This window comes from Vigna unguiculata, chromosome 3, assembly GCF_004118075.2.
Source record: "Vigna unguiculata cultivar IT97K-499-35 chromosome 3, ASM411807v1, whole genome shotgun sequence".
NCBI classification, from domain to species: domain Eukaryota; kingdom Viridiplantae; phylum Streptophyta; class Magnoliopsida; order Fabales; family Fabaceae; genus Vigna; species Vigna unguiculata.
In genome coordinates this window covers 35,018,378-35,033,452 of record NC_040281.1, presented here as the reverse complement: position 1 = coordinate 35,033,452, position 15,075 = coordinate 35,018,378, and the positions used below count along the sequence as shown (strand labels likewise).

General features: G+C 28.5%; 1 protein-coding gene across 1 annotated transcript; it reads left to right on the top strand.

The window, feature by feature from the left end:
* Positions 1 to 614: 614 nt before the first annotated feature.
* LOC114175371 lies at positions 615 to 3,348 on the top strand. The gene is made up of 3 exons (XM_028060146.1): positions 615 to 1,628; positions 2,553 to 2,702; positions 3,028 to 3,348. Exons 1-3 carry the CDS (start codon positions 615 to 617, stop codon positions 3,346 to 3,348), a joined length of 1,485 nt encoding a protein of 494 aa, XP_027915947.1.
* Positions 3,349 to 15,075: the final 11,727 nt, after the last annotated feature.

Here is a 15,075-nt window from a genome sequence, read left to right as displayed (position 1 = left end):
ACAAGGAACAAATAACATTTACTGATTGATGATTTGCATACTCTTTACGCCACGAAAAACTGAACATGAAAATTAAGGAGACAAATAAAGCAGAGCAAAGTTAATGACTTGATATTTTTCTTTTTCTGGTTTTCTCCTACAAATGCAAACTCTACACAAATATATTAGCAAGTCCTGCTATATATTAGTTTTTGGTCATTGCACTCTTCAAGGGAATGTCTGAAATATCTTAGAACCATTAAAAAAAAAAAAAAAACTAATTTATGATGATTTATAGAATCTCATCCCCTCGCACGTACATCGATGTTGCCAATAGGCACACCATGACAAAGATGCATATCCTAAGGATTATTCATATCTTATATTACATGAAGGTATATAGAGGCCGGCAATAAGGGGGATAATTCCTATTAAATTGTTTTTGATTTGAATCGTATAGCAAGATATGCATTTAGCCTCATTGGTTGCATAATTATCAGTATTTTGAATGAAGACAAACATGCACTTGGTTAACACCGAACCATACTCTTATATTAATATGGCTTCGTCCTAGTTGTTCTCTCCTTTTGGCCAAGGTTGCTACTTTCTCTAGTGTAGAGAAAGAGCACAAAAATATGAAGAAACGAAGGGTAGTTGAGTGTAACGAAGATGATTATATCAGTAAACTTCCCAATAGCATTTTGTGCAACATTTTGTCATCTCTCAAAGTGAGGGAAGGTGTGAGGACCAGTACTCTCTCATCCATATGGGAACACATTTATGCTAATCCAACAAACCTCGTTTTGGATGGAGACAATATACTAAAGAAAGATCACTTGGCCAGCAACGCTTGGCGCTACCAAAGCGCGGAACAAAGGTTCGAATTCAACAGGGACAGAACCTTAGCCTTTGTTAAGAATGTCAACAAGTACTTGTCAAACGTTGAACATGTTGAAAAGATTTACAGGTTAAGTGTTTGCTTCACATTTGGCAATGGCTCAACTGATCTTGATGAGTGGATTCGTTTTGCCCTCAAGAAAAAAGTGGAGGAGATTGATCTTTGCTTGTCGGAAGAAGAGAATCACCTCACTGCTCCAAATGATGCTTCCCTCCATGTCTTTCCCTGTGATATTGTTGGCAACAACGAGGGTGCAAGTGAAGGAGCAAGTGGGTTCAAGTCATTTCTGAAGTGTCTCCGCTTGGCGCATTGTGTTCTTGCCCCCCACATGTCATACAACCATGGTTTCAGCACACTCACAACACTGGACCTCTTCCGAGTGGACCTGAAATCTGAGGTGCATCTCCAGTTTTTGTTGTCTAGCTGCAGCAATGTTGAATGGTTGGGGTTGTGTGAGTGTTACAACATGGAAACCCTGAGAATAGAGGACCCCTTTTGCGAGAAACTGAAGTACCTGAACGTGAGTCTTTGCCAACAGTTGAAGAAACTCGTGCTCCACAGCAACAGTTTGGAGAGCTTGGAATACAAGGGAAGAGAAGTTGAGTTTGTGTTTGATGCGCCCAGACTTACAACTTTCTACAGTCCTGTGAGTGACACTGCTGCTTGTCATAAGAAGCTTTGGCCAATCCTCAAACTCCCCACTGTTCTACCCCAGATGGAAACTTTGATCCTGCAGTGCAGTTGTTTCATGGTACGTATGTGGTTTTCAGCAACTGTGTCGGTTTTTTCAGATCAATTTATCTTTTGTTCTTGAACATTTCTGCAGTTATTTGGATTTGTTTTCTTCTTTCCTTTCCAACTATGATAGTTTAAACAGACTTTTATCTTTACATTATTCTTAAACTCCATTTTCTATTATTTATTTCTTGGCATAAAAGGTTGATGGGGAAAAGTGGCAATTAACCAAACTATTTTGGACTGCATATGAAGACGGAAGAACCAAGGAGATAAAGGAGGGGAAAAACTAGGAATATACTTTGTTACATATTTTTTTAAATATTTTTATTTATTAAAAATTATAAAACTTTATGGCTCTTATCTTTTATTTATTTAAGGACCTTTTTCATGATTTTATGATTTTTAATAAATTTTATCTAATAAAGAAAAAAATTTATTTTAATAAATGAGTTGATACTTTTGGAAAATAAATAAAAAAGAAACAACAAATGCAATAAAAAAGAGAAAAAAAAAATAGAAATTAGATAGAAGAAAAAATTTGTATAATTATTAGAGTGAGAAAGTATAAAATAAAAGAGAGTATCAAATTTAGACACTAACAAATTACAAATATTCCATCAGCATTTTTATTATCGTAGGAATCATAAAATTCAATACTAAGTATGATTTTGAATCATAAAAGTTAAAAATTATTTTTCTATATTTTGAGAATATATTCTTTTACAAACAATCAAATATAATATCAATGAAAGTTTAGATTTTATGAGTTGTTGCATTGTAATAAAAATGTAAGCCTTTCTTTCATTCATTAATTCAAACCTTTTCTTTCGTCCATTAACATGTTTATCAAAAGTTTATCAATAAAATTTTATTAAAAAATATTTGTCTTAGTTTTAATTGTCTGAAAAGTTTGACATGGTTGTGTCTGTTTTCCCAGGGTGAGGTCATGAAAAACAGATTGCCTGCATTAACATTTCCATGGCTGAGGCATCTTGAAGTTATTAAAGTGGCTACAGTTCGACAGGATCTGGGGTGGGTAGCCATAATTCTCAAGACATGCCCTGTACTCCGAACACTAGAGTTACACGTAAGTTTATCAGTCATTTCTTCAAATTAAGAACAAATCCTGAAATAGTTGCAGTCAAATAATAAAACTTTTATCAGCACCTTGTATCACTCTTATACACCTGAATTTTATCCCAATCACATATATAGTGTGCGGAAAATCTCCTTTGACCATAAATAATGATAAGCAATTTGAAAATAAGTTGTTAAAAAAAAGGAGGATAGTGACTAAAGAAGCAAACATGTATAGATACAAATATAGATTGTATGTATTAAAAAGGGGGACAAATATATGTCATTGCAGAATTTAGAAGTGTTTTTTTCTGATATGATATAATTTGATGCAGTTAAGGACTTATTGCTGTATTGATGATGAGGTAAGCGAGAGTGAATGGCCTGAGGAATTCTCACATGAACATCTGAAGGAAGTGGTGATAACTGGTGTTAGAGGACACTCAAGTGAAATTGAAATTGCTATTTATCTGCTGAGGATTGCATCTGCGCTGGAGAAGATGACCATAGACCCAAGTGCAAAAGTTTACCTTGGGAAGGGTAAATGGGGTCACGAAGATATTTTGGAGGATTGGAGAAACAAGGGCAGGGAGAAGGTTCACAAACATCTAAATCAAGAAGCTAATTCTTCAGCAGTGGAACTGCTCATAAAGTAAACAAAAAGGGATGCAAGAATCATGTCATGTGCAGAAGCCTCATCAGTATTTGGAAGAATAATATAGCTAACAAGGAACATAAATAATAACAATAATAATTAAATAATGTAATATATAGTAAAATAGTATGCACTATCCAATATCAGTGGTAAGGTGCAAAATCACAATGCTGGAGCTGGAGTTCAGCAGAAGAGATGAGAGTTTTCCCAAACACTTCAATCAAATGAAATAGTGTTCCTTGTTGGTTTTCAATGTACACAGAAATAGCCTTGTTGGCAGTAATGAAATGAATTTGATTCATAGTTGGTATTTTGTATTAGTTGCACCCAAAAGTTCCCCCAAACACTTCACTCAGGTGAGATAAGAACTATTCAATCTGAAGAGTGAGACTGAATAGAATAGAATAGAATAGAAGTAGCCCCAATTGTGAAGTGTTCAGAGGAACTCCAAGAGACAACCAACATTCAATCTCTGTGTGTTTGAATGCTATGCAAAGCACACAGAGGATTGTATTTATAGTGCAGAGATATGGTCAGAGGAAACAGCTAAAAAATGGGGAATTTATGTGGACATTGAAACATGTAGCTAAAATATTGTGTCTGGTAGTGAACCTGGTCAGGATGTATGCCAAGATCCTGATTGCTCTGAGTGACAAAAATTGGTGTGTTGCTGCTAAAGTGATTCTAAGTTCTAGTCCTGAAAAGCTAACATAAGAAAATCAGTTCTAAATCGCTTTCGGTGGTTTTCACAACTCACGTCAGAGTCACAAGTAGCTCTAGCTAGGAAAAAGAAAACTACTGTAATGTAACATATATTCTTCCTTTGTATGGACGTATTCCAGCTTATGATTGTCACAACAGTTGATCAGAAGCTGATGTTTTTAAATGCATGAATCGATGATAATGTGGATAGCTTGGTGTAAAAGGGAATTTTACTACCGCATTTAATTATGCCAAGAAATTAACCTTTCAACAAGGACAATCATATTTTGACTACTAAATTTTGACAACTTTCTCTTATAATACTAGGTGTTATTTTCTAAATGGTTTTAGAATATTGAGAATGAAACAAAGGAAAAATGAAAAACTACTTAAAAGATAACACCAAAAATTGTAAAAGAAAATTGTCAAAATTTAGTAGTCAAAAAATCATTTTCCTTTCTAACACTACAAGAAAATTTTACGATAGAAAAACAGAGGCCATCAACAAAATGACATTTATCAACATATTTTTCAGATGGAAAAGAATTAGTCACTAAAATATAATTTATTGATAGAATTTACCAACACATTTTAAGATTTTAATTATCTATATAAATATTTGTCAGTAATGGATTTATTGATAATTCACAACTTTTAATAGTAATAAATATAATCTTCGGTAAATTCTATAAGTAAAATGAGTGATAAAATTTTCATTTTAGCTTTGATCATGTCGTGACAAAACTTGTTACTAATGGTTTTTTTCTTAAATTCGTCAATAAATTCATCGATATATCTATATATGAATATATGTTAGTAATTGTATATTTTAAAATCCTTCAATAATTTTAGCTTTTAAATTGGTGTTAGTTTTCGTGTTTCGTGTCAATAAAAGAAGAAGAGAGGAAGAAGGGGAAAAAGGGAAGAGAAAGAGGAAAAAGAGAAAGTAACAACACTGACAACAATGATGAAGGAGGAAGAAGAAAAAGAGAATGAGAAGATAAGGAGTAAGAGTGGGAGTAGAAAGAGGAGACAACAACTAGAGTGGCAACCACAATGACAGAGGAGAAAGAGGAAGGAAATGTAAAAGAAAAAAGAAAAAAAAGGAAGAAGAGAAGGATGAGAAAGAAAAAGAAGAAAATCAAATCACAATATTTATTAACAAAAAAAACACATTGATAAATATCGATAAATAATTACCAACGTATATAATTGATGAATTTTTGTTCATCGATAAATTATTGATAATTTTAATTTATCAACGAAATTTTGCAAATGTAGAGTGATTTTGACGGTCAATAATATTATATTTACTTAAATAAACAAAATTATGTTAAACAAAATTGTTTTTACAATCTGAAATGATAATTACACTCTATATGTTTCTTTATTATTATTTAATTCACAATGTGTATGTTGTCACTATTATAAATAAAAAAGACGAAGAAATGTGAAAAAAAAAAGTTAAAAAAAAATATAAAACACGAAAAAAAAAAGCTTTCTACGTAGATTTCCGAAAAATAAATTGATCGACTACATAATATATAATGGCTTATGTTTAACGTAATTATACTTAAAGTTTTTATATTTCATATTATAATGTAAATAAATAATTAAAATTACAATGTTGTTATAATAAATAAAATAAAATATTTAAATTTTATCTCATAAAATAACTTAGTTTATATATTTTTATTTTATAATATACACTTTTAATTTTTATAAATTATAGTAATATTTTTATTTAATTTAAACTTTATTTTAAATCTAATTTATATTTTAAATATTATTATTCTTAAAATTTCATTTTAAGAAGTGTTTTTTAAACGAATGTAAAATCCTTATTCTATTATATCAATCATAATTATTACAATTTTTTCACTCACCTCTCACATATTTTTTATTTTGTTTTTATTCAAAAAAAAAACTCCGTCTATTTTAATATAAATAAAAAATATAATTAAAATGTTAATATCTGAAGTTGTAAATTGAATGTATTTTATATTATGTGTATAAAGATATCATACCTCTTTTAATACTTAAATTTAGAATTAAATGACACCTTGCAGAATAGGAAATGATATTACCTCGTGCTAGTCTCGGGACACCCGCCTTGCATTTAAAAATAGATTAAAATTATTTTTACTTAGTTTGTAATTATATATATATATATATATATATATATATATATATATATATATATTAAAAGCATAATAAAAATTTTTAAATTTCTAATTTATTAATTAATGTTTTTTATGGGATAAATTAAAATGATTATTGTGAAGGTTTAAATTAGACAATTAAAAAATATTACGTTAAAAAGATTCAAGTAAAGTTGAGAAGAAAGATGATTTGATCAAAACATTAAGTAAAAAGTTAGATTTGAGATTAAAATTTGGGAGGAAATATATGGGTAGGAAGTTAAATTAAATGTTAGATTCTTTATGTTATATGTAATTAAAAAAATAGGGAACAAAAAATGTTGAGAAAAAAAAAAGTAACAAACAATAATAGTAAAGGAGTTAGATGGGGGAAAAATGGGGATGGAAAATGAAGAGGAAGAGACGATGGTTTAAACGAAAAAGGCCCCACCAATAAAATTTATGCTTCAACCAATAAAATTTAGTATACACAAATAATACAACATTAGATAGAGAAGGTTAGGATACATATTTTGGAAAGACGAGAAAGTAGAGAAGTATACAGTAAAATTGACATATACAAAATTACAAAACACATTCAATCAGAATATTATTATATGTTTAAGATATTTTGAAGTGCATCTATTTACACATTTCACATGGAGGCTAATTTTAAACGATATGACATCTAAAGAAAATTGGTGGAGAGGAACACCATTTGAAGACTCTTTCGATGCATCATGTGGATTAGAGGAGGAAATTGTAAGTTACTTAGATTTTACATGTAAAATAATAAACACATTATGAAATATGTGCAATAAATGGACAAGTACAATACATCATAATCAACCTAATGTTCATTTCTTCATTTCCAACACTATAGAAGAACTTATGGATATTTATCATTTGAAACATGTGGGATCATGGGAATAGGATTGTTTTTAAGTAATGAAAATTTGATACAAAGAAATTATTTTTGTGTGGCATAATTAAAAGTTTGAACATAATGAAATACACAATTTCGTAATGTTAAATTTTCATACACATGATAGCATAAATGCCCAATTGAGTATATTAGATAAATAAATATATCTAGGCAAAAATGTATTAGTATCTAGGAAAGGATGAGTTAGACCAACAAAGTAAGATATGAGTAATATAGGAGACACATCACCCTTATACTCAACTCCTGATTAAATGTAAATGAAATGGAATTAGTTAGATGCAAAGTGAAAGATTACATGCTAGTAGAAAGTATAGTGATGTGTTGATCGAGGAAATTTCAAAGAATGAAACAATGGAAATAGATAATGTTCTTGTCAAGTCGAGATGTATCCGGAGGGACACAAATCTTCTATCTGAGTCGGGAGGTCCAAGAACGCACGTGTATACTCTTTTGTTACTCTTCGCAATTATTCACGTGTCTCTGGTGTCGAAGTGTCTTCTTCCAATGTGGTGGAGTAGTCTCGACGGGAGAGTCTGCAAAGTCACTCAGACGTCCAAGTCAATTGCGGAATAATATAGGAATGTAGAGAGAAAGAACAAATCACTTACTTACGTCGTGAACATTGTTATTTATACTACCTGAATGAGCCTAAATTCATGGGCCTATGGTTTGGAGAGTTAACTTGTTTTAGAGTTCCTTAATTGATGTTGTTATCCTTAATCTAATCTTTATTTTTTCACCTTCTGCTCTGTCGCTGACATGGATCCGTACAACAGGTTTACCTTTTGTTCTTACGTCCTTTCTTATACCATAGTCCTCTTAATTGATGTTCAAGGCGGATACATCCTCAACTTCCATATATACTACAAAGGGGGTGTGCCGAGATGTTCTCAATCATGTCATGACACATGTTACACCTATAAGTCAAGGTGCTCTCGACCCCAATGTATACAAATAATGTATTTGGTTCTCTTGGTGGATTGCATCAACTATGAAACAATTTTGGTTTATCCTATATAAGATATATTGATTCATAGATAATATTTTATCATGCAATAACTATATTGGAACAAGAAAATTGAATATGTATGTGGGTGAATTGAAGTTTTTATTCTGATTAAAAAGGGGTATTTTGGATGTTCTATAAGGCATATGATAGTTATAGAAAAATAGGGCGAGGAGTACATTTAGTTTTCTTTTATTTATATACATATATAAGTTATAAGTTAGAGTATCCAAATACTTGTATATAATATACCTTTTTATATCGATAAAACAAATCTTATTAGAATTAATAATTTAAATTTAATTTAAAAACGTTAACAATACAAAAAAAAGATACTCTTATAAAAATATTTCAATTTTGATTTTAATTTAAAAATAAATAAATATACCTCACCTTTGGTCCATCAGGTAGTGAGCTAGATCAGACAAGTTAGTAAAATAAATAGGATTAAATATGTTTTTGGTTTCATAATTTTCAGTGAATTTTGGAATCAGTCCATTTCAAAACTTTGGACCAATTTAGTCCTTCATCTTTTAAAATACGTGAATATAATCATTTTAATCAAATTTTGTTAAATTTATTTAACATTTCAAATGTGTTTCATAATACCAACTAAACCATCCAAATTGCGATAGACTAATGTTTACTAAAAGATTATTATTATAACTCTTATTATGTGTATATAGTACATATGACAAATTGTCGTCGAAAGCCTCCATTTTTCTTTCAATAATGGTTCTAAACTCATTATTAAAACGAGACTTTAACCGTTATTAAAACTTCATTTTCCAGAGGAATTTTGGTGCAATCTATATCATAGTTGTTTCATGGGCTCACATTTAATGTTGTAGGTACATTTTTTGTTGTGGATATAACGTTTGGCTAGCTTGTGAGGCAATGATGTGTTCATCTAAAATATTCTCACCTACAAGAACATATTTTATAAGTTTAATTAATAGTTTAGTTCTTATATTTAAGTTTTTAATTTATGTTGGTCTCTATATTTTTTATACTCATGTATTAACATGGAGAGAGAAAAAAAAGAAGAAGATTGAATCGCGATATTTATAATTTTGTAGACGACTAGAATCCATTGATAATTACTGATAGATATTTATCGACAAATTTAAGAATTGCTATTAGTTATCAACAAATTTTGAAATCTATCAATAAAATTTATTCATTACTATTTTACCGATGAATCTCTACTACAATAAAATCTTAAATAATGATTAATTTTAGTAACAAAAATAATTAGTAATTACAGTAACTAATTTATATACTAATTTATAAACTAAAAATCATTGGTAACTAAAATAGTTTTATTTATGAATTGGTATATAAATTAGTTAGTAACATTAGTTACTAAAGTTTTGATTATCAAAAAAGTTAATCTCTACTTAAAAAATTAATTTTTAAATTCGTCTTTAAATATATTTTTATTATTAAAATTGATCATTGTTTAAAAATTTTCTTGTAATTATTATCCGTTATTTGTCTATAAACTCAAATTATCTATGATTTTTTTTTCTTATGCTATTAGTGACTTATTATATGTATCGATACTACAGGGTCTTCTTGTAATGATAAACTAAAATTAAAAATATCTTTTCATAGACCAAAAGAAGAAAATAAGATATATATAAAGCGAGATTTATGTATTATAAACAAGGAATTATTTAAACGTACTACACTATGTTTCATCCTTTTTAAGAAAAAAAAAAAAGTAAGGGTGAAAGAGTTATCTACGTGGCTTGGTTGTGACTAGCCAAAAGCATTAAAAAAACATGTAAGAGAAAGAATATGAAAGCTTTATAGATTGTTGCGAAGACCCATTCTGTGACTTTAATGAGAGAACGTAGCGAAGACAAAAAAAACGCAGAATAGCATGTGGCCACTCGATTTCGGTTGTTCCCATGCAATATTCTTGTTCCCATCCTTGGACTCTCTAAGGACCAATGTTTCGTCCAGGTTCACTTCCTTCAACCTTTCAAATTATTCTCATGAACATAACCACCATTTGCACCTTAATGCAACAACCCACACATATCAGCAAAACTTCAACATAGATCTAAGGTTAGGTATCTAACTTCATTAATCCCTCAAGATAAAATATATGATAACTTCCATTACTTAATGCCTCTCACATCATTGGTGCCTCCTCCCAATAGTCATCTTCTAGCAATTTTGATAAAAACCCTAGAGTTCATAAAAAGGTTTCTACAAGTTGTATTAATTAAATCTCATCTTGGAATAGTATCTTCATTTTCAACAATTGTAAGAAATAAAAATATTTGAATGTATGTCCTCTTATTTATCGGAAATGAATATAGATAATCAAGTTCTCTCATTACATTCAACTCTCTAATTGATTAATTTATGCCCAACATAATTAGTGAGAACTAATTATCTACTTACCCAAAATTAATTAGTTTAATTATAGAAAAATATTGTGAGACTGATCACAGGAAATTAATTAGATTAATTATAGAACAAGAATTCTTATTCTATCATCAATCAACAACTAATTTAGATAAAAGAATATTTTCATAAAGTACCTTGTCCTTTGAGGAATAAAATTATACAAAAGCAAATAAAACTCTTTTTCGAATTTTATCAAATACTTATACTACAAAAAAAATTAGAAATGATATAGTATATTATATTGTTAGGATTAGATTTCACTTAACCTCACTCTCTGTTGATAAATAAATAAATAAAAAAAAAACCCTAAACATCACTCTCATGTCTATAATCACTCAACATTATTTCCACAAATTTATTTAAACTATAATTTCTTAGTAGAATGAACTGAGGTTTCTTTATTTATAGTTAATTCATTAAACACTTAATAAGCAAACTTGTTTTCACAACAAGGACTTAAGATAACTAATAAGTCAATAGCTTCATCCTGGATACAAGCATCATTAAGTATTTTGATTTGGTTACAAAAGATATTTTATAATACCAAATAAATAAAATATCAAGTTATGGATGATGATCAAACTACAACAACACTAGTGCAATTTTCGCTTTTTACCTCAACCTTTAGATCTCGATTCCAGCGCACTCGAAGCCTATCAAAATGCAGTGTCATTTTTGTAATTAATTGGAACTTATAGACTTCGGTTGCATGTAAACCGAAGCATATAACTGGAACTTATAAGCTTTAGTTAGAAAACAACCGAAACCTAAAATTGTGCATAAATTCAAATTTTATTATTATTATTTAATCAGGTGGAAGATATAGGCACCGGGTTTAAAACGACCGAAGTCAAAATAGGATCTTATATATTTCATATTAAAATCATAACTGAGGCATAATGTTAAATGATTCAGTTATTAATTAGAATCGAGGCCTAAAGTTCAATTGAGATGTTAAATGATTTAGTTATTAATTAGAATCGAGGCCTAAAGTTCAATTTAGGAATTTATTGGGGAAACTTTTTTGCAGAGCCATCGTCTTCTTCTTACCCTAACCGACGCAAAAAGGTGGTATATGGCCTCGGTTCATACCGAAACTTAGACCAAAAACTCTTCAAATTTTTAAATAAAAAAAAATTTTGTAACTATATGGCTTCGGTTGACAGTAGAACCGAAGCAAAAAAGTAGGTATATGACTTCAAGTCATCTGAGAACCAAAGCAGAAAGTGATTCTATTACTTCAGTTCACAACCGTTGTCAAATCCCCTTTTTGTACTGGTGCAAACATAAAACACAAAAACAAAATACTGACATCGAAAAAAAAAATTATATATATATATATATATATATATATATATATATATATATATATATATATATATATAATACCAACTACATAGCTACTTAGTTGGTTTGTAACCCTAAAAAAATGGGTCATGCAAAGCTCTAGAAAAAGTAATGTTTAGCGCAAATAAAGTGGTGCTTAACGTGAATAAAGAAACATTCAACATGAATAACCACTGAGAAGTGGCACCCAGCCAAGGTTAGTGGTGGTCATTACAATTCGCCATTAGGAGCTTCGTCTTTCCAGCGTATTTTATAAACGTGCTTGATTTTCACTGAATATGGGTAATAGAGTTTTTTCTAAAACTGCACCTTAATGCTATGAGATAAAATGCATGTTGATTAGGGATGTGAACGGGTGGGTAGTGTACGGGTAATAGCTTTCCCGTACCCTACCCGTTGGATAAATATTTATCTTGTACCCGTACTTATATCCGTATCACTTTTTATCCGTACTTATATCCGTATCACTTTTTAAATAAAGTTCAAATAATTGTAAAAGTAAATATAAAATGACGTTAAACACAATGGAAATTCTTTAATTAGTGCTTTAATCAACAAACCTCAATTGTCACGTGTCAAGTATTCTTATTTTGATTCCATCATTTGACAACAAACATACTATAAACGTTATTGTCTATACAAGATTTGATGTATATGCTCAATTTCAAAAAAAGGAAAGAGAAGAATGTCAAGGATTGTAAGTTTAGTGGGTACGGGAATCTACGGGTACAGATACTATAATACCCGTACCCGCCCCGTTAACATACGGGTATCAAAAATATCCGTACCCGCAGGTAGCGGGTATCCATTTTTAATATCTATTTTCTACCCATTGTGGATTTTATCCGCGGATACAAATTTTTCTGACATCCCTACTGTTGATATATATATATATATATATATATATATATATATATATATATATATATATATATATGTGATGAATATAAAAGGCTTGTTTCTTATTATTAATTTTTTTTTAAGTCGTTTCCATCAAATAAGAAACCGAGTTGAAAAAGTTTCAGTTCGGTGTATTTTATTTAGAATAAATGAAACATATTAATTTATTTAAAATAAATGAGATAATTAATTTATGCTATATCACTGTTACATCAAATATTCCGCCGTCGAGATAAGGCTTGTTGTTTTTTCGATGGGAACTGCGCATAAGATATTCACATAATATATAAAATTGTCTTTGGAAATTGTTTCATCAAATAATAATATAATATTCATATAACCGGAAATTTTGGAAAGTTTCAGTTTCGGATATTTTTTATATTTGATTTCTAATATTATGGTTATATGCACGTTAGCAACCGCTTGTAAAGTTTCACATTGTTTTTTTTTTTTAATATTATTATTAATGATGATTAATTTAATTAGTAAAATGATATATAAATTAGATTATATATATATATATATATATTATTGTATAAGTATGTAATCTATCTATATATATATATATATATATTAAAAAATTTATATGATAAAATTAGGTGTTTCAGAAATATTAATTTACTTTTACATAGTTTTAAAATATTTTTGCATAAGATACATTTTATTTAAAATATCTTAATTATTAATCTCAAAAGACTATTGGATAACCAGGAAACTTCTAATTAAAGGGATCATCATCTCTTGAAATTAATAATTAAGATGTTTTAAATAAAATGTATCTTAAATAAAATATTTTAAAATTATATAAAAGTAAATTAATATTTTTAAAGCATTTAATTTTATCTTATGAAAGTATTAATATATATATATTATATGTAGATTAAATGTTTATACAATAATAAAATATATATAAATATAATTTATATATCATTTTATTAGTTAAATTAATCATCATTAATAATATTATAAAAAAACTGAATGTGAAACTTTCAAAAAATTTGAATTCAATATGATAACATTCTTTAGCATGGAACTGTTATTTGAAAGAAGGGCACCTGCAATTCCCCATAACATTAATCAAATATCCGAAACTGAAACTTTCAAAATATGCAATATGTAAAAATCAATTAAATCCACTTATCTTAATTGGCATGTCATACATTAAAACTAATCAGTGTCTTAACAATTAAATCTATTCATTTCTGGAAATCAGTCCAGCATCTAATCATCATTAAAACCATTAAATTTTAAAATTAATAATAAATCAGCAATATAATTTAATAAAAAAAACACTCTCTAATACCAATTGAAGGTTATAAATCATATTTATAAGACACAGAGCAAAGATTATTGGATCTATCTTAATTAAGAAAAAATAGCTTAATTAACAATGATGGTTCTAAAAGTATCTCCTCCAAAAGTAAGAAGGCCTTACTCATGTATCTATATCGAGATTGAGACTGATTTTCTTGACCCGTGTAACCAAATTCTCTAACAGCTGAAAAACTATTGAAAGCTAAAAGAGAGCTGCTTTATCTTATTAAATCATATTTAAACTTTGGTTTATCAAGTTTTGATTAAGTGTTACGTAATCAGTTTTATATACTATTTGCGAACACAAATGGTTGTCGCATACGTGTTCACATCTTCTAATTTTGAAAAAACTTAAATTAAGATCAATAATAAATATATAATTAATTTTTAAAATAGTTGTTAAATATAAAATTAAAAAAATAAGATTTGTAAAAAAAAATTAAAATAATGATTTAAGACAAAAGAGGTTTTTAAAATAACGGTTAAAAATAAATTATTTATAAAATAATTAATTTTTAAAATAATTAAGGGTAAAATTGGTATTATGAAATGTAGACATAAAAGAGGGAATCTTTTTTATATATTGTTATAGATTAAACTTTTATTGATTGTATTTTTAGTGTTAAAAAAAGAGAATAATATTCCACTTAGAATAAATATTAATTAATTAATTAAAATTAAACCTTTTAATTTAATCAATGATTTTTTTTTGTTCAACAAAGATCAAAACATTTGTGTTTGTGTGACCCCGTAGATTCATTAGATTCATTACTAAACCGGTAATAAATTAAGTCATTAATTAATTTATTAATTAAGGTTAACATTTAGCAACACTCCTTAACGACCAAATAGTATAAAATATCATTTACTCTAGAACCACTAGAAGATGAATATAATATTTGATTTCATCTTTACAACCCTATGTTAACTTTAGAATATTGTATAACT